At 41.0% G+C, this 22748-nt stretch overlaps 1 protein-coding gene across 1 annotated transcript in view; it reads right to left on the reverse strand.

Moving 5' to 3' along the window:
- The window catches only part of LOC128684068 (cell adhesion molecule Dscam2), a 569487-nt gene that overhangs the window by 21186 nt on the left and 525553 nt on the right, over nt 1-22748 (reverse strand). The window contains exons 26-28 of the mRNA XM_070091026.1: nt 16423-16541; nt 6420-6614; nt 5383-5529 (exon numbers count right to left, since the gene is read on the reverse strand). Coding sequence (XP_069947127.1) covers nt 5383-5529; nt 6420-6614; nt 16423-16541 — 461 coding nt within the window. The remainder of the gene's footprint in view (nt 1-5382; nt 5530-6419; nt 6615-16422; nt 16542-22748) is intronic.

The following is a 22748-nucleotide window of genomic DNA, read 5'->3' on the forward strand; positions in this document are numbered from 1 at the left end:
AAGAAATCCGTGAATTCACAGCTCCGTGAATTAACAGCTCCGTGGCTCAAGAGCTCCGTGAATTAAGAGCTCCGTGAATCAAGAGCTCCGTGAATTAACAGCTCCGTGGCTCAAGAGCTCCGTGAATTAAGAGCTCCGTGAATCAAGAGCTCAGTGAATTAACAGCTCCGTGGCTCAAGAGCTCCGTGAATTAAGAGCTCCGTGAATCAAGAGCTCCGTGAATTAACAGCTCCGTGACTTAAGAGCTCCGTGAATTAAGAGCTCCGTGAATCAAGAGCTAAGTGAATTAACAGCTCCGTGAATCAAGAGCTCCGTGAATTAACAGCTCCGTGAATTAAGAGCTCCGTGAATCAAGAGCTCCGTGAATTAACAGCTCCGTGAATTAACAGCTCCGTGAATTAAGAGCTCCGTGAATTAAGAGCTCCGTGAATCAAGAGCTCCGTGAATTAAGAGCTCCGTGAATAAAGAGCTCCGTGAATCAAGAGCTCCGTGAATTAACAGATCCGTGAATTAACAGCTCCGTGAATCAAGAGCTCCGTGAATCAAGAGCTCCGTGAATTAACAGATCCGTGAATTAACAGCTCCGTGAATCAAGAGCTCCATGAATTAAGAGCTCCGTGAATTAAGAGCTCCGTGAATTGAGAGCTCCGTGACTCAAGAGCTCCGTGCATTAAGAGCTCCGTGAATTAACAGCTCCGTGAATCGAGAGCTCCATGAATTTAGAGCTCCGTGAATCAAGAGCTCCATGAATTAAGAGCTCCGTGAATCAAGAGCTCCGTGAATTAAGAGCTTCATGAATCATGAGCTCCGTGAATTAAGAGCTCCATGAATTAAGAGCTCCGTGAATTAAGAGCTCCATGAATTAAGAGATCCGTGAATCAAGAGCTCCATGATATAAGAGCTTCGTGAATTAAGAGCTCCATGAATTAAGAGCTCCGTGAATTAAGAGCTCCGTGAATTAAGAGCTCCGTGACTCAAGAGCTCCGTGAATTAAGAGCTCCGTGAATTAAGAGCTCCGTGAATTAAGAGCTCCGTGAATCAAGAGCACAGTGAATTAAGAGCTCCATGAATTAAGAGCTCCGTGAATTAAGAGCTCCGTGAATTAAGAGCTCCGTGAATCAAGAGCTCCGTGAATTAAGAGCTCCATGAACTAAGAGCTCCGTGAATTAAGAGCTCCGTGAATCAAGAGCTCCGTGAATCAAGAGTTCCATGAATTAAGAGCTCCGTTAATTAAGAGCTCCATGAATAAAGAGATCCGTGAATCAAGAGCTCCGTGAATTAAGAGCTTCGTGAATTAAGAGCTCCGTGAATTAAGAGCTCCGTGAATTAAGAGCTCCGTGAATCAAGAGCTCCGTGAATCAAGAGCACCGTGAATTAAGAGCTCCATGAATTAAGAGCTCCGTGAATTAAGAGCTCCGTGAATTAAGAGCGTGAATCCAGTGAATTAAGAGCTCCATGAATTAAGAGTGAATTAAGAGCTCCGTGAATTAAGACCTCCGTGAATAAGAGCTCCGTGAATTAAGAATTAAGAGCTCCGTGAATTAAGAGCTCCGTGAATCAAGAGCTCCCAAGAGTGTGAATTAAGAGCTCCGTTAATTAAGAGTGAGAGCTTAAGAGCTCCATGAATTAAGAGCCGTGAATTAAGAGCTCCGTGAATTAAGAGCTCGTGAATTAAGAGCACCGTGAATTAAGAGCTCCATGAATTAAGAGGTCCGTGAATTAAGAGCTCCGTGAATCAAGAGCTCCGTGAATTAAGAACTCCGTGAATTAAGAGCTCCGTGAATTAAGAGCTCCGTGAATCAAGAGCTCCGTGAATTAAGAGCTCCATGAATCAAGAACTCCGTGAATTATGAGCTCCATGAATTAAGAGCTCCGTGAACCAAGAGCTCCATGAATTAAGAGCTCCATGAATCAAGAGCTCCGTGAATTAAGAGCTCCATGAATCAAGAGCTCCGTGAATCAAGAGCTCCGTGAATCAAGAGCTCCGTGAATTAAGAGCTCCGTGAATTAAGAGCTCCGTGAATCAAGAGCTCCGTGAATTAAGAGCTCCGTGAATTAAGAGCTCCGTGAATCAAGAGCTCCGTGAATTAAGAGCTCCGTGAATTAAGAGCTCCGTGAATCAAGAGCTCCATGAATTAAGAGCTCCGTGAATCAAGAGCTCCGTGAATTAAGAGCTCCGTGAATTAAGAGCTCCGTGAATCAAGAGCTCCGTGAATTAAGAGCTCCGTGAATTAAGAGCTCCGTGAATTAAGAGCTCCGTGAATTAAGAGCTCCGTGAATTAAGAGCTCCGTGAATTAAGAGCTCCGTGAATTAAGAGCTCCGTGAATTAAGAGCTCCGTGAATCAAGAGCTCCGTGAATTAAGAGCTCCGTGAATTAAGAGCTCCGTGAATTAAGAGCTCCGTGAATTAAGTGCTCCGTGAATCAAGAGCTCCGTGAATAAAGAGCTCCATGAATGAAGAACTCCGTGAATTAAGAGCTCCATGAATTAAGATCTCCGTGAATTAAGAGCTCAGTGAATCAAGAGCTGCGTGAATCAAGAGTTCCATGAATTAAGAGCTGCGTTAATTAAGAGCTCCGTGAATTAAGAGCTCCGTGGCTCAAGAGCTTCGTGAATTAAGAGCTCCGTGAATTAAGAGCTCCGTGAATTATTAGCTCCGTGAATCAAGAGCACAGTGAATTAAGTGCCCCATGAATTAAGAGCTCCGTGAATTAAGAGCTCCGTGAATTAAGACCTCCGTGAATCAAGAGCTCCGTGAATTATGAGCTCCATGAATTAAGAGCTCCGTGAATTAAGAGCTCCGTGAATCAAGAGCTCCGTGAATCAAGAGCTCCGTGAATCAAGAGTTCCATGAATTAAGAGCTCCGTTAATTAAGAGCTCCTTGAATTAAGAGCTCCGTGAATCAAGAGCTCCATGAATTAAGAGCTTCGTGAATTAAGAGCTCCGTGAATCAAGAGCTCCGAGAATTAAGAGCTCCGTGATATAAGAGCTCCGTGAATTAAGAGCACCGTGAATTAAGAGCTCCATGAATTAAGAGCTCCGTGAATTAAGAGCTCCGTGAATTAAGAGCTCCGTGACTCAAGAGCTCCGTGAATTAAAAGCTCCGTGAATTAAGAGCACAGTGAATTAAGAGCTCCATGAATTAAGAGCTCCGTGAATTAAGAGCTCCGTGAATTAAGACCTCCGTGAATCAAGAGCTCCATGAATTAAGAGCTCCGTGAATTAAGAGCTCCATGAATTAAGAGCTCCGTGAATTAAGAGCTCCGTGAATCAAGAGCTCCGTGAGTCAAGAGCTCCGTGAATTAAGAGCTCCGTGAATCAAGAGCTGATGAAGTAAGAGCTCCGTGAATCAAGAGCTCCATGAATTAAGAGCTCCGTGAATTAAGAGCTCCATGAATTAAGAGCTCCGTGAATCAAGAGCTCCATGAATTAACAGCTCCGTGAATTAACAGATCCGAGAATCAAGAGCTCCGTGAATTAAGAGCTCCAGGAATTCAGAGCTCCGTGAATCAAGAGCACCGTGAATTAAGAGCTCCGTGAATTAAGAGCTCCGTGAATTAAGAGCTCCATGAATTAAGAGCTCCGTGAATTAAGAGCTCCGTGAATCAAGAGCTCCGTGAGTCAAGAGCTCCGTGAATTAAGAGCTCCGTGAATCAAGAGCTGATGAATTAAGAGCTCCGTGAATCAAGAGCTCCATGAATTAAGAGCTCCGTGGATCAAGAGCTCCATGAATTAAGAGCTCAGTGAATCAAGAGCTCCATGAATAAACAGCTCTGTGAATTAACAGCTCCGTGAATCAAGAGCACCGTGAATTAAGAGCTCCATGAATTAAGAGCTCCGTGAATCAAGAGCACCGTGAATTAAGAGCTCCATGAATTAAGAGCTCCGTGAATCAAGAGCTCCGTGAATTAAGAGCTCCATGAATTAAGAGCTCCGTGAATTAAGAGCTCCGTGAATCAAGAGCTCCGTGAATCAATAGTTCCGTGAATTAAGAACTCCGTGAATTAAGAACTCCGTGAATTAAGAGCTCCGTGAATTAAGAGCTCCGTGTCTTAAGAGATCCGTGAATTAAAAGCTCCGTGAATCAAGAGCTCTGTGAATCAAGAGCTCCTTGAATCACGTGCTCCATGAATTAAGAGCTCAGTGAATTAAGAGCTCCATGAATTAAGAGCTCCGTGAATTAAGAGCTCCATGAATCACGAGCTCCATGAATTAAGAGCTCCGTGAATTAAGAGCTCCGTGAATAAAGAGCTCCATGAATTAAGAGCTCCGTGAATTAAGAGCTCCGTGAATCAAGAGCTGATGAATTAAGAGCTCCGTGAATCAAGCGTTCCATGAATTAAGAGCTCCGTGAATTAAGAGCTCCATGAATTAAGAGCTCCGTTAATCAAGAGCTCCATGAATTAACAGCTCCGTGAATTAACAGATCCGAGAATCAAGAGCTCCGTGAATTAAGAGCTCCATGAATTCAGAGCTCCGTGAATCAAGAGCACCGTGAATCAAGAGCTCCGTGAATCAAGAGCTCCGTGAAATAAGAACTCCGTGAATTAAGAGCTCCGTGAATTAAGAGCTCGATGAATTAAGAGCTCCGTGTCTTAAGAGCTCCGTGAATTAAAAGCTCCGTGAATCATGAGCTCCTTGAATCACGAGCTCCATGAATTAAGAGCTCAGTGAATTAAGAGCTCCATGATATAAGAGCTCCGTGAATTAAGAGCTCCATGAATCACGAGCTCCATGAATTAAGAGCTCCGTGAATCAAGAGCACCGTGAATCAAGAGTTCCATGAATCAAGAACTCCGTGAATTAAGAGCTCCGTGAATTAAGAGCTCCGTGAATTAAGAGCTCTGTGAATTAAGAGCTCCGTGAATCAAGAGCACCGTGAATCAAGAGTTCCATGAATCAAGAGCTCCGTGAATCAAGAGCACCGTGAATCAAGAGCACCGTGAATCAAGAGTTCCATGAATCAAGAGCTCCGTGAATTAAGAGCTCCGTGAATCAAGAGCTCCCTGAATCAAGAGCTCTGTGTATTAAGAACTCCGTGAATTAAGAGCTCCGTGAATCAAGAGCTTCGTGAATCAAGAGCTCCGTGAATTAAGACCTCCGTGAATCAAGAGCTGCGTGAATTAAGAGCTCTGTGAATTAAGAGCTCCGTGAACTAAGAGCTCCGTGAATTAAAACATCCATAAATCACGAACCTCGTGAATCAAGAGCTCTTAATCAGTATCGAGAGCTCGCAAAGAACTCTTCTTCCACGGAACTGGAGAAACCCGTCCCCGCCTTCCCCGGATCAAATCTCATTAAGTATGTATTCACCTAGAGGCTGTATGACCCCCTACGAGTTTAGCACTCTGCTACGATAGAAATTACAGCAGTGGGCGTACCTGCGTGTGCGTAGGCGGGCGTGGTGACGGTGTACTGGGCGGGTGTGGCTCCTGCAGAGTTGTGGGCGGTGACTCTCAACAGGTAGCGGCCGCCCATCTCCAGGCCGCCCACGGCGAAGGTGCGACTGGGCGGCACCTCGCTGCCCACTGCCGAATAAATGTGAGAATCACATGTTGTGCGATATGTTATGGATAAACTCCCAGTCCACAGTCACTTGTGGTCCAGAGGACTCAACTGGGGTCCAGAGAACTCATCTGGGGTCCAGAGAACTCACCTGGGGTCCAGAGAACTCACCTGGGGTCCAGAGAACTCACCTGGGGTCCAGAGAACTCACCTGGGGTCCAGAGAACTCACCTGGGGTCCAGAGAACTCACCTGGGGTCCAGAGAACTCACCTGGGGTCCAGAGAACTCATCTGGGGTCCAGAGAACTCACCTGGGGTCCAGAGAACTCTCCTGGGGTCCAGAGAACTCATCTGGGGTCCAGAGAACTCACCTGGGGTCCAGAGAACTCACCTGGGGTCCAGAGAACTCATCTGGGGTTATGAGAACTCATCTGGGGTCCAGAGAACTCACCTGGGGTCCAGAGAACTCATCTGGGGTCAAGAGAACTCATCTGGGGTCCAGAGAACTCACTTGGGATCCAGAGAACTCTCCAGGGGTCCAGAGAACTCACCTGGGGTCCAGAGAACTCACCTGGGGTCCAGAGGACTCACCTGGGGTCCAGAGAACTCACCTGGGTTCCAGAGAACTCACCTGTGATATTGAGAACTCACCAGGGGACCAGATAACTCACCTGGGTTCCAGAGAACTCACCTGGGGTCCAGAGAGCTCACCTGGGTTCCAGAGAACTCACCTGTGATATTGAGAACTCACCAGGGGTCCAGAGAACTCACCTGGGTTCCAGAGAACTCACCTGGGGTTCACAGAACTCATCTGGGATCCACAGAACTCACCTGGGGTTTAGAGAATCGACTTGGGATCCAGAGAACTCACGTGGGGGTTCTAGAGGACTCACCAATGGTCCAGGGCACTCACCGGTGGTCCAGTGAGTGTTGGAATCTTTGCGGTACTGGACGCTGAAGTGAGTGATGGGACAGCCTCCGTCACCCCACTGGGCCAGGTACAGTGTGGCCTGGGAACTGTTGGTCGTCACGAACTGGAACTGTGGAGGAGCCTCGGGAGGTCGTCCCTTGGTGCGGGCTGCCTCTGTCGACGACACTGAACTCGTCCCTATAGGGAAGGTTCAACACATGTAGTGAAGGTTCAACACATGTAGTGAAGGTTCAACATACGTAGTGAAGTTTCAACACATGTATTGAAGGTTCAACACATGTAGTAAAGGTTCAACACATGTAGTGAAGGTTCAACACATGTAGTAAAGGTTCAACACATGTAGTGAAGGTACAACACATGTAGTAAAGGTTCAACACATGTAGTGAAGGTTCAACACAATTAGTGAAGGTTCAACACATGTAGTGAAGGTTCAACACATGTAGTGAAGGTTCAACACATGTAGTGAAGGTTCAACCCATGTAGTGAAGGTTCAACATCATGTAGTGAAGGTTCAACACATGTAGTGAAGGTTCAACACATGTAGTGAAGGTTCAACACATGTAGTGAAGGTTCAACACATGTAGTGAAGGTTCAAACCATGTAGTGAAGGTTCAACATCATGTAGTGAAGGTTCAACACATGTAGTGAAGGTTCAACACATGTAGTAAAGGTTCAACATCATGTAGTGAAGGTTCAACATCATGTAGTGAAGGTTCAACATCATGTAGTGAAGGTTCAACATCATGTAGTGAAGGTTCAACACATGTAGTAAAGGTTCAACATCATGTAGTAAAGGTTCAACATCATGTAGTGAAGGTTCAACACATGTAGTGAAGGTTCAACATCATGTAGTGAAGGTTCAACATCATGTAGTGAAGGTTCAACACATGTAGTGAAGGTTCAACACATGTAGTGAAGGTTCAACACATGTAGTGAAGGTTCGACACGTGTAGTGAAGGTTCAGCACATGTAGTGAAGGTTCAACACATGTAGTAAGGGTTCAACACATGTAGTGAAGGTTCAACACATGTAGTAAAGGTTCAACATCCTGTAGTAAAGGTTCAACATCATGTAGTGAAGGTTCAACATCATGTAGTGAAGGTTCAACATCATGTAGTGAAGGTTCAACATCATGTAGTGAAGGTTCAACACATGTAGTAAAGGTTCAACATCATGTAATGAAGGTGCAACATCATGTAGTGAAGGTTCAACATAATGTAGTGAAGGTTCAACACATGTAGTGAAGGTTCAACATCATGTAGTAAAGGTTCAACATCATGTAGTAAAGAATCAACATCATGTAGTGAAGGTTCAACATCATGTAGTGAAGGTTCAACATCATGTAGTGAAGGTTCAACATCATGTAGTGAAGGTTCAACATCATGTAGCAAAGATTCAACATCATGTAGTGAAGGTTCAACATCATGTAGTGAAGGTTCAACATATGTAGTGATGGTTCAACATCATGTAGTAAAGGATCAACATCATGTAGTAAAGGTTCAACATCATGTAGTAAAGGATCAACATCATGTAGTAAAGGTTCAACATCATGTAGTGAAGGTTCAACATCATGTAGTGAAGGTTCAACATCATGTAGTGAAGGTTCAACATCATGTAGTAAAGGATCAACATCATGTAGTGAAGGTTCAACATCATGTAGTGAAGGTTCAACACCATGTAGTGAAGGTTCAACATCATGTAGTGAAGGTTCAACATCATGTAGTGAAGGTTCAACATCATGTAGTGAAGGATCAACATCATGTAGTGAAGGTTCAACATCATGTAGTGAAGGTTCAACATCATGTAGTGAAGGTTCAACATCATGTAGTGAAGGTTCAACATCATGTAGTAAAGGATCAACATCATGTAGTGAAGGTTCAACATCATGTAGTGAAGGTTCAACATCATGTAGTAAAGGATCAACATCATGTAGTAAAGGTTCAACATCATGTAGAGAAGGTTCAACACATGTAGTAAAGGTTCAGCATCATGTAGTAAAGGTTCAACATCATGTAGTGAAGGTTCAACACATTTAGTGAAGGTTCAACATCATGTAGTGAAGGTTCAACATCATGTAGAGAAGGTTCAACACATGTAGTAAAGGTTCAACATCATGTAGTAAAGGTTCAACATCATGTAGTGAAGGTTCAACATCATGTAGTGAAGGTTCAACATCATGTAGAGAAGGTTCAACACATGTAGTAAAGGTTCAACATCATGTATTAAAGGTTCAACATCATGTAGTGAAGGTTCAACATCATGTAGAGAAGGTTCAACACATGTAGTAAAGGTTCAACATCATGTATTAAAGGTTCAACATCATGTAGTGAATGTTCAACACATGTAGTGAAGGTTCAACACTTGTAGTGAAGGTTCAACACATGTAGTGAAGGTTCAACACATGTAGTGAAGGTTCAACATCATGTAGTGAAGGTTCAACATATGTAGTGAAGGTTCAACACATGTAGTGAAGGTTCAACACATGTAGTAAAGGTTCAACACATGTAGTGAAGGTTCAACATCATGTAGTGAAGGTTCAACATCATGTAGTGAAGGTTCAACATCATGTAGTGAAGGTTCAACATCATGTAGTGAAGGTTCAACATCATGTAGTGAAGGTTCAACATCATGTAGTAAAGGTTCAACATCATGTAGTGAAGGTTCAACATCATGTAGTGAAGGTTCAACATCATGTAGTGAAGGTTCAACATCATGTAGTGAAGGTTCAACATCATGTAGTGAAGGTTCAACATCATGTAGTGAAGGTTCAACATCATGTAGTGAAGGTTCAACATCATGTAGTGAAGGTTCAACATCATGTAGTGAAGGTTCAACATCATGTAGTGAAGGTTCAACATCATGTAGTGAAGGTACAACATCATGTAGTGAAGGTTCAACATCATGTAGTGAAGGTTCAACATCATGTAGTGAAGGTACAACATCATGTAGTGAAGGTTCAACATCATGTAGTGAAGGTTCAACATCATGTAGTGAAGGTTTAACATCATGTAGTGAAGGTTCAACATCATGTAGTGAAGGTACAACATCATGTAGTGAAGGTTCAACATCATGTAGTGAAGGTTCAACATCATGTAGTGAAGGTACAACATCATGTAGTGAAGGTTCAACATCATGTAGTGAAGGTTCAACATCATGTAGTGAAGGTACAACATCATTTAGTGAAGGTTCAACATCATGTAGTGAAGGTTCAACATCATGTAGTGAAGGTTCAACATCATGTAGTGAAGGTTCAACATCATGTAGTGAAGGTTCAACATCATGTAGTGAAGGTTCAACATCATGTAGTGAAGGTTCAACATCATGTAGTGAAGGTTCAACATCATGTAGTGAAGGTTCAACATCATGTAGTGAAGGTTCAACATCATGTAGTGAAGGTACAACATCATGTAGTGAAGGTTCAACATCATGTAGTGAAGGTTCAACATCATGTAGTGAAGGTTCAACATCATGTAGTGAAGGTTCAACATTATGTAGTGAAAATTCTAACATACACTGAATAAGATAAGTTTTTTGTCCTGATTTTTAACCCTGAAGGGTTAGCCACCCAGGATAAGGCAAGAAAGTGAGTCACTGAGCGGACTGTCTTATTTCCAGTGGGGTCCTTAATAAACTTGTCCCCCAGGATGCGACCTACACCAGTCGAATGTAAGGTGTAAGGAAACACGTCCCAGTGATTTTGCCCCTGCCGGGGATCGAACCACTGTCACTCAGTGTGTGAAGCGAGAGCGTTGCCTACCAGGACACGGGTATAGAGCTTGGGTTAAAGTTTAACTTTCTCATTATTTTTTTTTGTATGCTAAACTGGTCCACCAGACTGTTGGTGATAGTCTGCAGGCCCACATAACTATCACAACCCGGAGAGAGTGTCTGGTCTGGCACCCATTACAATCTGAGGTTCCATTGTGTTGTAGTCCCCAGCTTTTTACCTGGCTCCTTAGTGACCTAGTCCATTAGTTATCAAGCTCTTTAGCTAGATTGCTATTTATCTAGCTAGCTGTTTAGTTAATTAGCTCTTTATCTAGTTAGCTGTTTAGTTAAGTAACTCTTTATCTACTTAGCTAGCTCTTTAGTTAGCTAACTAGCTCTTAAGTCAGTTAGCTAACTAGCTGTTTAGTTAGCTAGCTCGTTATCTAGTTAGCTCTTTAGTTAGCCTGACTCTATGCTTGCTAGTATTATAAATAAGTCGCTTCTATAGTTTTTTTTAGCCCAGTAATATTATCATAACCAGTGAGGCTGACTTTCGCTGTGTCTGAGCGTAACATCTGCCAAGTTCAACATTCTCTGCAATATTAGCAAGACAAAAGTGGCTTTCTTTTGTGTCTGATAGTATTTTATTATCGATATATTGCAGAGAAGAAATAAAGTATTTGTATTAGTATTCCTCCAGGAAATTGTAGTTCCGTTTTCTTACGTCACGTTGTCCGTTATGTTCCGTTTTCTGCATTACCGCGTAGGGAACTATTCTAGCCGTGGCATCTAAATAGGCACAGGTACACAAAAGTTCAATTATCAAACACAGTGTAAATTTCCTAGGATAACCCCCCACCCCTAAAAAAGTCGGACAAAGTGACTTATTTTACTGTGGTGTCTGAGTCGTAGCGCCATCGCGAGACAAATTAATCTTCTTAGAGCGTCAAGTACCCAAATCGCTTGCATGCCTAACATACTAGATACCAGAGGCGTCGTAAGGAGGGGCGGGGGGGCGAACCGCCCCGGGTGACACGATTTAGGGGGTGACACCACAGAACCTCTAAAGAAGGTGACACTAATGCCTAAAACAGTGCATCACTAACATAAGAGAAGAATCCCTCATTTCAATATAGCCTATTGTATATTAACAAAGTACAAATAAGCCTATATAGGGAAAATCATTGATTTTGATTGTGATTGATTGATTCATTCATTAGAGATTTGCCGGTACTTCCGGCCCGGGTCTTCTCCAGATGGTGACCCGGCGTGTGATTGATGATTTTGCATAACTGAAGGCAAGGATATGTAAGATCAGATTCAGACCTGTACTCAGGTCAAATCGGAACTAGTGTTTCTCTGATATTGCAATGTTTTCTTTATTTTTCAAGTTTTTTGTTATTTTGTTTTTGCATTGTTGACGATGAATAAATGTAGGATGTGTTGCATGTACTCAAAGTGGTATTTGAGTTTGTTTCCTCAATACTACTACGATTATTTATTTTATCATTAATAAAGTTGAGAAGTATTCTCCTGTTCAGTTTATGGCTCTTAAACGTTCTCATTGTTAAACATTAGTCACTGGTCATGCAGTAGTGACATAACTGGAGTTTATCCCCCTCATCCCCCCACCCTTAAATTTCATGGGGGTGATACCAAAGTTGCTGCCCCGGGTGACACCCGAGATTCCGCCCCGGGTGACACCAACTCTAGCGACGCCTCTGCTAGGAGCACAGAAGAAGCACATTATGGATAATCCGGTAAAGAGAAGCAAGTCATCATGAAGACGTACTTAGCAGATGAATGCTTGCATGACTTTTCGGTCCGTTCTGAACCAGTCATATCACAATTGAGCCGATAAAGATACAGACAAGGCCAGAAGACAGGACGGGAGTGTAGTAGTAGTAGTAGTAGTAGTAGTAGTAGTAGTAGTAGTAGTAGTAGTAGTAGTAGTAGTAGTAATAGTAGTAGTAGTAGTAGTAGTAGTAGTAGTAGTAGTAGTAGTAGTAGTAGTAGTAGTAGTAGTAGTAGTAGTAGTAGTAGTAGTAGTAGTAGTAGTAGTAGTAGTAGTCGTAGCAGTAACAGCGACGCAGAAAAGTAATGTTACTTATACAGGATCAATGTAAATGAGTCACAGTGTTGGATACTGTTGGATTATTATAAGTCACTTGCAGAGGTCACCGGATCCAACTATTTGTGGTTTCTTTCTTTGGAGGTACGTGAAGAGCACAGCTTAGGTACCTCCACCACCTGCAACCCTGGAGGAGCTCAAAATTCGTTCGCATGATAACACCAGATATGCTGCAGAGCGTCTGGACCGAACTAGACTATCACATCGATGTTGGCCAAGCAACCAGAGGGGCGCACATTGAGTGCCTTAATGCTACCCTATACCACATGAAACTGAATGGAATCCTGCATCTGATGCTGCTAACTGTGAAAGATTATACAATAAAGTTACATGTTATACCTATTTGAAATCAGGAAGTGTTTCTGTAGATACGCTGCATATATATATATATATATATATATATATATATATATATATATATATATATATATATATATATATATATATATATATATATATATATATATATATATATATATATATATGTAAATGTGTGTGTGTGTGTGTGTGTGTAGATGCCGTGCTGTCCCTCCGTTACAGCTGTCACTTAATGGCACTCTAACGCCACCCCCTACAGTTCTCTTGTGCAACACTCGGGTATCCTCAGTTCGATAATGTTTCGCCTGCGCAGTGGACTTTAATGAAATTCAGGCGAACTTAACTTCGGAAACGGAGACAGTGGAATAAGCGGAGAGGTAAATTCCAGGTGATGAGTCGTTCATCCTTGATGGAAGGTGGGCAGTCTCTCCTAGGTGAGAGACTGATCATCTCAAATGTATCTCTTCATTTCTTCTACGATCATCATCTCCAAAGTTATATTCGCCTGTAATAGACTGAAGAAGCTTACTGCGCGGGCGAGACGCTTTTTTTTTTTTTAGTACAGACACTCAAGTGTTGCTCATGTGTCTTATTCATCTACAGATCTCTACCAGCAGCACCAATGACACGATACTTATATGACACGATAATTATATGACACGATACTTATATGACACGATAATTATATGACACGATACTTATATGACACGATACTTATATGACACGATACTTATATGACACGACCTTTATATGACACGATACTTATATGACACGATAATTATATGACACGATACTTATATGACACGATACTTATATGACACGATACTTATATGACACGATACTTATATGACACGATACTTATATGACACGATACTTATATGACACGATACTTATATGACACGATAATTATATGACACGATACTTATATGACACGATACTTATATGACACGATACTTATATGACACGATACTTATATGACACGATACTTATATGACACGATACTTATATGACACCATACTTATATGACACGACCTTTATATGACACGATTCTTATATGACACGATACTTATATGACATGATACTTATATGACACCATACTTATATGACACCATACTTATATGACACCATACTTATATGACACCATACTTATATGACACCATACTTATATGACACGATACTTATATGACACGATAATTATATGACACGATAATTATATGACACGATACTTATATGACACGATACTTATATGACACGATACTTATATGACACGATACTTATATGACACGATACTTATATGACACGATACTTATATGACACGATACTTATATGACACGATACTTATATGACACGATACTTATATGACACGATACTTATATGACACGATACTTATATGACACGATACTTATATGACACGATACTTACATGACACGATACTTATATGACACATACTTATGTGACACGATACTTATATGACACATACTTATATGACACGATACTTACATGACACGATACTTATATGACACATACTTATATGACACGATACTTACATGACACGATACTTATATGACACGATACTTATATGACACGATACTTATATGACACGATACTTACATGACACGATACTTATATGACACATACTTATATGACACGATAATTATATGACACGATACTTATATGACACGATACTTATATGACACGATACTTAACGAACTTAATATTATATGTGTAAATTTAAAGTTAATAAGATTTAAAGACATTTCACGCCTCTCCCTCATCTTGTAGGCCTAGATAAATAATTCTCAAGTTTGATTTTCAGTAACTCAAGCGTTACTACATTTTTAATATTTTTTGTAAGAAAAAATTCAACTTAATTTTCTTTTGGACAAAGATGGATGACTCTGAAAAAGGCATCGCAGAGAAGCATTCAGCTTTTGTTAATTAATTTTAATGGTTCCTCTAATGACTGTATGAAGAGCAATTTCTCTGGACTGAAACTAATTAGCATTTGCTCCAGAAATTCTCAAGGTCAGACACAATGCGAAGTTCTGCTCTTTCTACAAGTAGGAAAAAAAATATTATTGTAAAAATCTTCGGAACGAGGCAGATTTTTAGAGCAAAATCACTGATCAATTTGCACAAAAGTTAGACGAATTCTTCTGATTTGTGCTTAAAACTGTCAAGTTATATTATGTTTTATGTTGCTATTTCATGTTATATTTAATAAACAAATCAGTAAAATATTTAATAATATTCATACTTCAGCTTTATCAAAATGATGAACAGTGCAATTTGTTTATTAACAAATTTATAACAGAACCGATGCTTTTAATTGTTAATTAACAATAAAAAAAAAGATATGAAACGAATAAGTAAATTGATATGAACATCGGTTACATAATAATTTATCCTCTACTGTTATCACTGTTAATAATAAAAAAAGACACAATGAATATATCACGTACAGTACATGAATATCAGGCTGGTGATTGGCTTATAGCACATAACTAAGCCAGCATGGTACAGTGGCTGGAGCACTGACCTGCCAGTACTGGCTTGCCATGGGCTGCCATACTGCCTCTTCCTCCACCCAGGAATAATATTTTCTTACTGAAATCAGATAAACTTGTACATATGCATCAATGCCTTTTTATTCTATATTATTATTATTATTATTATTATTATTATTATTATTATTATTATTATTATTATTATTATTATTATTATTATTATTATTATTATTATTATTATTATTATTATTATTATTATTATTATTATTATTATTATTATTATTTTTATTATTATTATTGTCAATAAAAGCAATTCAACTGAATGCATAAGATCAATAATAATTAATAAATATTTTAACACTCCAAGAAATCACAACCCATCTTCTAAATGTCTTCCCCTTCTCTGGAGAGATGGATTAAGTGAATGACGGTAAAAGAGTTTCCTCTCCGGCGGAGGGGGGGGGGGTCACGCCACCTGGATGGCAGACAGCTGGTGGGGGCAGACAGCTGGTGGGGGCAGACAGCTGGTGCGCCTTAAAAGAAGAAAAAAATAGCTTTTCTCAATTTTTGTTTTTGCTGTTTCATTCGTTATGTGCTTCTTAGTTCTGTTTTAAATTTTATTTATAGTACGACTGTTGGACCCCAATTGAAATAATTCACTTTGTCCGACCTTTTTTTAGGTTATCTTAGGTTTTTTTACACTTATGCTGCTATGTATGATAATCTTTGTAACTGTATTTGTATATACCCGAATATACTTAACTTAGGTAATGCAGTCCTCTATCGCTGTGTAATAGGTGATGAGGCCGGGATAAATTGCTGGAAAATTGTGTTTACCATTCCCTATTACAATACTGATTTTCGTTCCTAACTTTTTTTTTCAAACTTTGGAGCAAGATTCTCTAGACATTTATTATTGACAATTTTGTATACGTAGCTTGGTTTCAGCTGCTGTATTCTGTTTCCCTTGTAGTATTTACAGTTCCTTCAATTCATCCTATCATATATGTTCTCTGGGACTGATGAATCTTACCATCTTATTTTGGATGATCTGTAATATGTTTCTCATTGGTTTTCGGGGTGTAGTGCCACGAAAAACAGGAGTAATCTATACAGCATTATTTAATGTGGCGGTGGGCGGTGAGATAGTGTTGTTGTGATTGATGTGGTTGTGAGCGGTGAGGATGTATGTTGTACTGACCTATGTGGTTGTGGATGGTGAGGTAGAGTGATGTACCAACCTATGTGGCTGTGAGCGGTGAGGTAGAGTGATGTACTGACCTATGTGGTTGTGAGCGGTGAGGTAGAGTGATGTACTGACCTATGTGGTTGTGAGCGGTGAGGTAGAAGTGATGCAGTGTGCCACAACGGAGATCTCTGGCAGTGAAGGATCGCTGGTCACCATCCACTGCTGCTCTTAACCATTCCCCGCCAGCTGACCTGTCCACCACACACTCATTAGTCCACTGTATTGATGGTCTGGCTTGTACTGAACTAGTGGTGTACTAGTACTGGATTTGCACTGTACTGGCACTGCATTGACACTACTGGCACTGTACCAGCACTGTACTGGCACTGTATTGACACTACTGGCACTGTACCAGCACTGTACTGGCACTGCATTGACACTACTGGCACTGTACCAGCATTGTACTGCTACTGTATTGGCAGTGCTAGCACTGTACTAGCACTGCTCTGGCACTCTTCTGGCACTGTACAAGCACTGTACTGACAAGTTACTGGCACAGTACTAGTGTTGTACTAGCACTGTTCTGGCACTGTACCGGCACTATATTAGCACTGTACTAGCACTGTATTAGCACTGTATTTGCAATGTACTAGCACTGTACTAGCACTGTATTAGCACTGTACTAGCACTGTACTGGCAATGTACTAGCACTGTACTAGTATTGCACTAGCACTGTACTGATGTTGTACCGGCACTATACAAGCACTGTACTCGAACTGTACTAGCACTGTACTCTCAATGAACTAGCACTGTACAGGCGCTGTACTGCCTCTACAGGCACTGAACTACCTTTGTACCGGCACTGAAATAGCACTGTACCGGCATTGTACCAACACTGTACCAGCACTACAGTGTTACACAATAAAGAAGACAGTAGCCAATAAACCAGAACAATACTACACAACAACTGAATTAATATGTATTTTAATGTTATTAGGATAAAATCCCAAACCTCACTTAATATCCCGAGCACACACACACACACACACACACACACACACACACACACACACACACACACACACACACACACACACACACACACACACACACACACACACACACACACACACACACACACACACACACACACACACACACACACAAGTATAGATATGGGATAATGTACTGGAGGGTAGTTCTCTGGAGCAGCGGTCTCCAGACTGAGGCGCCGACCACATGTCCCGCCTCAAGATTTTATGCGGCCCGCAGCAACGTGAAATATTTATAAATAGTAAAATTAATAAACCCTCATTGTCAGTAACTTAAAGTTATGGATTTTAGTTCTAGTGTTTTAATTTTTTCAGATAACCCTTCAGTTAAGAAAGTAAAAATGAAAAGAATAGTGGAGAGTGAGTGTCTCCTGTATAATGAAGAATGAGGCACAAAGTACTTCTTTGGACAAGAATGTAATAAAGACTTGTGTGTTGTATGCTACGAAACTGTTGCAGTTTTAAAGAAGTACAATGTACGTCGGCACTATGAGACCAAACATAAACCAAGTTACTCCCAGGTCACAGGAACACAGTGTTCGGAAAGGTTTGAATCACTGCAACGCAGGTTGCTTTCCCAACAAGGTTTCCTTTACGCAGATGAGAGATGAAAATGAAACTTTAACCAGGGTCAGTTGCAAAGTAGCTCATGTATTTGCTAAAAGAGGAAAGCCATTCACCGGTGGAGATGTGATCAAAGAGTGTATGAAGGTAGCAGTGGGAGAGTTATGCCCAGGAAAAGCAAATCTGTTCAAAATCTTCAGTCGAAGCAAGAAATTTTCAGTTAGGTATCTTTATTTTGAAACGTTTCGCCTACACAGTAGGCTTCTTCAGTCGAGTACAGAAAAGTTGATAGAAGCAGAAGATACTTGAAGACGATGTAATCAGTCCATCACCCTTAAAGATTTGAGGTGGTCAGTCCCTCAGTCTGGAGAAGAGCATTGTTCCGAAGTCTCAAACTACGGAACAATGCTCTTCTCCAGACTGAGGGACTGACCACCTCAAAACTTTAAGGGTGATGGACTGATTACATCGTCTTCAAGTATCTTCTGCTTCTATCAACTTTTCTGTACTCGACTGAAGAAGCCTACTGTGTAGGCGAAACGTTTCAAAATAAAGATACCTAACTGTTGCATATGTGCCTTACCTAACAACAAGAAATTTTCAGTTTTAATCTCTTAAACTTGATGAATCGAATGATGTGAGTGCATGTCACAAGTTCTGGTATTCATTTGTGGCGTCGACAATGAATTTGATATCGCAAAATTATTATTATTATTATAATCAAGGGGAAAGCACTGAACCCGTTGGGTTATACAATGCCTGTGGGGGGAATGGAAGGTATTCTGACTAAATTCAGGGAACTGGAGCACAGATCCCGTTCCCTAGATCAAGAGCCCCTCACAAGCATCAAGGAACCTTCCTTGAGGGGGCAATGTCACACAAGAATTAGCATCAGTGATTACCATGCACGATACAGATAAGACATCTTTAAAAAACTGAAAAAAGAAAAACTGTCTTAAAATATAACCTGGGGTGGAATAAACTGCAATGCCTAACAACCGCTGGAAGAAAGAACATGGTATAAACCTTGGTAATAAATACCGACAAGTTGGTTTAGAAAGACACGTAAGCAAACACTATAACATATTTATATATATAATATATGTATATAATGTCTTTCTACCTCTGTATGTTAGAAGTGATCAAGGTCCCAGGACCGAAACGTTTTCTAATAAATATGTTATAGTGTTTGTTTACGTGTCTTTCTAAACCATGAAAGAACATGTCTGGGGTGAAGAAAGGTTTGATTGGACAAATCATAAAAGCTTGTGAGGATGGTGGATTCTCAAAGCCCGTGTTTGTGTATTGTATTATCCATCAGCAAGCATTGTGCTGTAAATATGTGGATATGTCTTGCGTTCTGAAACCTGTTGTTCAACAGTGAATTTCATTCAAACTCACGGGCTTAATCACCGCCAGTTTCGTCGTTTTCGGAAGAAAACTGATTTTGAGTTCGTTGACTTGCCTTATTATACAGCAGTTCAATGACTTAGAAAGAAATTGATTCATTTCTCAAAGAGAAGAATCGATCTGAACCACTTTTAAGAAACTGTCTGGCTTCGAACACTGACATTTTTTTGCAGACGTGACAAGTCATATGAATCAACTAAATCTGAAGTTCCAAGGTAAAACAAATTTAATCTGTGATTTCTTCACACATGTCAAGGCATTCAGAGCAAAATTGATGTTATTTGAAGGCCAGGTGAAAGTTTCTAACTTGGTTCAATTCCCGTGTGAAAAATTTCATGAAGAAAATTAAAGCAGAATTTCCTTCCACATTTGCAAAAACAATTTCAGAAAAGATATTCTGAGCTTCATGAAAAAACAAATGAAATAAAGCTGTTTCAAAATTTATTTGACTATAGTGTTGAAACACTCCCAAGACAGTTGAAACACTCCCTAGACAGTTGAAACACTCCCTAGACAGTTGAAACACTCCCAAGACAGTTGAAACACTCCCTAAACAGTTGAAACACTCCCAAGACAGTTGAAACACTCCAAAGACAGATGAAACACTCCCAAGACAGTTGAAACACTCCAAAGACAGATGAAACACTCCCAAGACAGTTGAAACACTCCAAAGACAGATGAAACACTCCCAAGACAGTTGAAACACTCCCAAGACAGTTGAAACACTCCCAAGACAGTTGAAACACTTCCAAGACAGTTGAAACACTCCCAAGACAGTTGAAACACTCCCAAGACAGTTGAAACACTCCCAAGACAGTTGAAACACTCCCAAGACAGTTGAAACACTCCCAAGACAGTTGAAACACTCCCAAGACAGTTGAAACACTCCCAAGACAGTTGAAACACTCCCAAGACAGTTGAAACACTCCCAAGACAGTTGAAACACTCCCAAGACAGTTGAAACACTCCCAAGACAGTTGAAACACTCCCAAGACAGTTGAAACACTCCCAAGACAGTTGAAACACTCCCAAGACAGTTGAAACACTCCCAAGACAGTTGAAACACTCCCAAGACAGTTGAAACACTCCAAAGACAGTTGAAACACTCCAAAGACAGTTGAAACACTCACAAGACAGTTGAAACACTCCCAAGACAGTTGAAACACTCCAAAGACAGTTGAAACACTCCCAAGACAGTTGAAACACTCCCAAGACAGTTGAACCACTTCTAAGACAGTTGAAACACTCCCAAGACAGTTGAAACACTCACAAGACAGTTGAAACACTCCCAAGACAGTTGAAACACTCCCAAGACAGTTGAAACACTCCCAAGACAGTTGAAACACTCCCAAGACAGTTGAAACACTCCCAAGACAGTTGAAACACTCCCAAGACAGTTGAAACACTCCCAAGACAGTTGAAACACTCCCAAGACAGTTGAAACACTCACAAGACAGTTGAAACACTCCAAAGACAGATGAAACACTCCCAAGACAGTTGAAACACTCCCAAGACAGTTGAAACACTCCCAAGACAGTTGAAACACTCACAAGACAGTTGAAACACTCCAAAGACAGTTGAAACACTCCCAAGACAGTTGAAACACTCACAAGACAGTTGAAACACTCCCAAGACAGTTGAAACACTCACAAGACAGTTGAAACACTCCCAAGACAGTTGAAACACTCCAAAGACAGATGAAACACTCCCAAGACAGTTGAAACACTCCCAAGACAGTTGAAACACTCCAAAGACAGATGAAACACTCCAAAGACAATTGAAACACTCCCAAGACAGTTGAAACACTTCCAAGACAGTTGAAACACTCACAAGACAGTTGAAACACTCCCAAGACAGTTGAAACACTCACAAGACAGTTGAAACACTCACAAGACAGTTGAAAAACTCCAAAGACAGTTGAAACACTCCCAAGACAGCTGAAACACGAGACAGTTGAAACACTCGCAAGACATTTGAAACCCTCCCAAGACATTTGAAACACTCCCAAGACAGTTGAAACACTCACAAGACAGTTGAAACACTCACAAGACAGTTGAAACACTCGCAAGACAGTTGAAACACTCACAATACAGTTGAAACACTCGCAAGACAGTTGAAACACTCGCAAGACAGTTGAAACACTCACAAGACAGTTGAAACACTCGCAAGACAGTTGAAACACTCCCAAGACAGTTGAAACACTCACAAGACAGTTGAAACACTCGCAAGACAGTTGAAACACTCGCAAGACATTTGAAACACTCACAAGACAGTTGAAACACTCGCAAGACAGTTGAAACACTCGCAAGACAGTTGAAACACTCACAAGACAGTTGAAACACTCGCAAGACAGTTGAAACACTAACAAGACAGTTGAAACACTCACAAGACAGTTGAAACACTTACAAAACAGTTGAAACACTCCCGAGACAGTTGAAACACTCACTACACAGTTGAAACACTCGCAAGACAGTTGAAACACCACTCGCAAGACAGTTGAAACACTCGCAAGACAGTTGAAACACTCGCAAGACAGTTGAAACACCACTCGCAAGACAGTTGAAACACTCGCAAGACAGTTGAAACACCACTCGCAAGACAGTTGAAACACTCGCAAGACAGTTGAAACACTCGCAAGACAGTTGAAACACCACTCGCAAGACAGTTGAAACACTCGCAAGACAGTTGAAACACTCGCAAGACAGTTGAAACACTCGCAAGACAGTTGAAACACTCACAAGACAGTGGAAACACTTACAAAACAGTTGAAACACTCCCAAGACAGTGGAAACACTTACAAAACAGTTGAAACACTCCCAAGACAGTTGAAACACTCGCAAGACAGTTGAAACACTCGCAAGACAGTTGAAACACCACCCGCAAGACAGTTGAAACACTCGCAAGACAGTTGAAACACTCGCAAGACAGTTGAAACACCACTCGCAAGACAGTTGAAACACTCACAAGACAGTTGAAATACTCGCAAGACAGTTGAAACACTTGCAAGACAGTTGAAACACTCCCAAGACAGTTGAAACACTCACAAGACAGTTGAAACACTCGCAATACAGTTGAAACACTCACAAGACAGCTGAAACACTCACAAGACAGTTGAAACACTCGCAAGACAGTTGAAACACTCGCAAGACAGTTGAAACACTCGCAAGACAGTTGAAACACTCGCAAGACAGTTGAAACACTCACAAAACAGTTGAAACACTCGCAAGACAGTTGAAACACTCACAAGACAGTTGAAAAACTCCCAAGACAGTTGAAACACTCACAAAACAGTTAAAACACTCGCAAGACAGTTGAAACACTCACAAGACAGTTGAAACACTCGCAAGACAGTTGAAACACTCGCAAGACAGTTGAAACACTCACAAGACAGTTGAAACACTCGCAAGACAGTTGAAACACTCGCAAGACAGT

The sequence above is a fragment of the Cherax quadricarinatus genome, chromosome 3, assembly GCF_038502225.1.
Source record: "Cherax quadricarinatus isolate ZL_2023a chromosome 3, ASM3850222v1, whole genome shotgun sequence".
NCBI classification, from domain to species: domain Eukaryota; kingdom Metazoa; phylum Arthropoda; class Malacostraca; order Decapoda; family Parastacidae; genus Cherax; species Cherax quadricarinatus.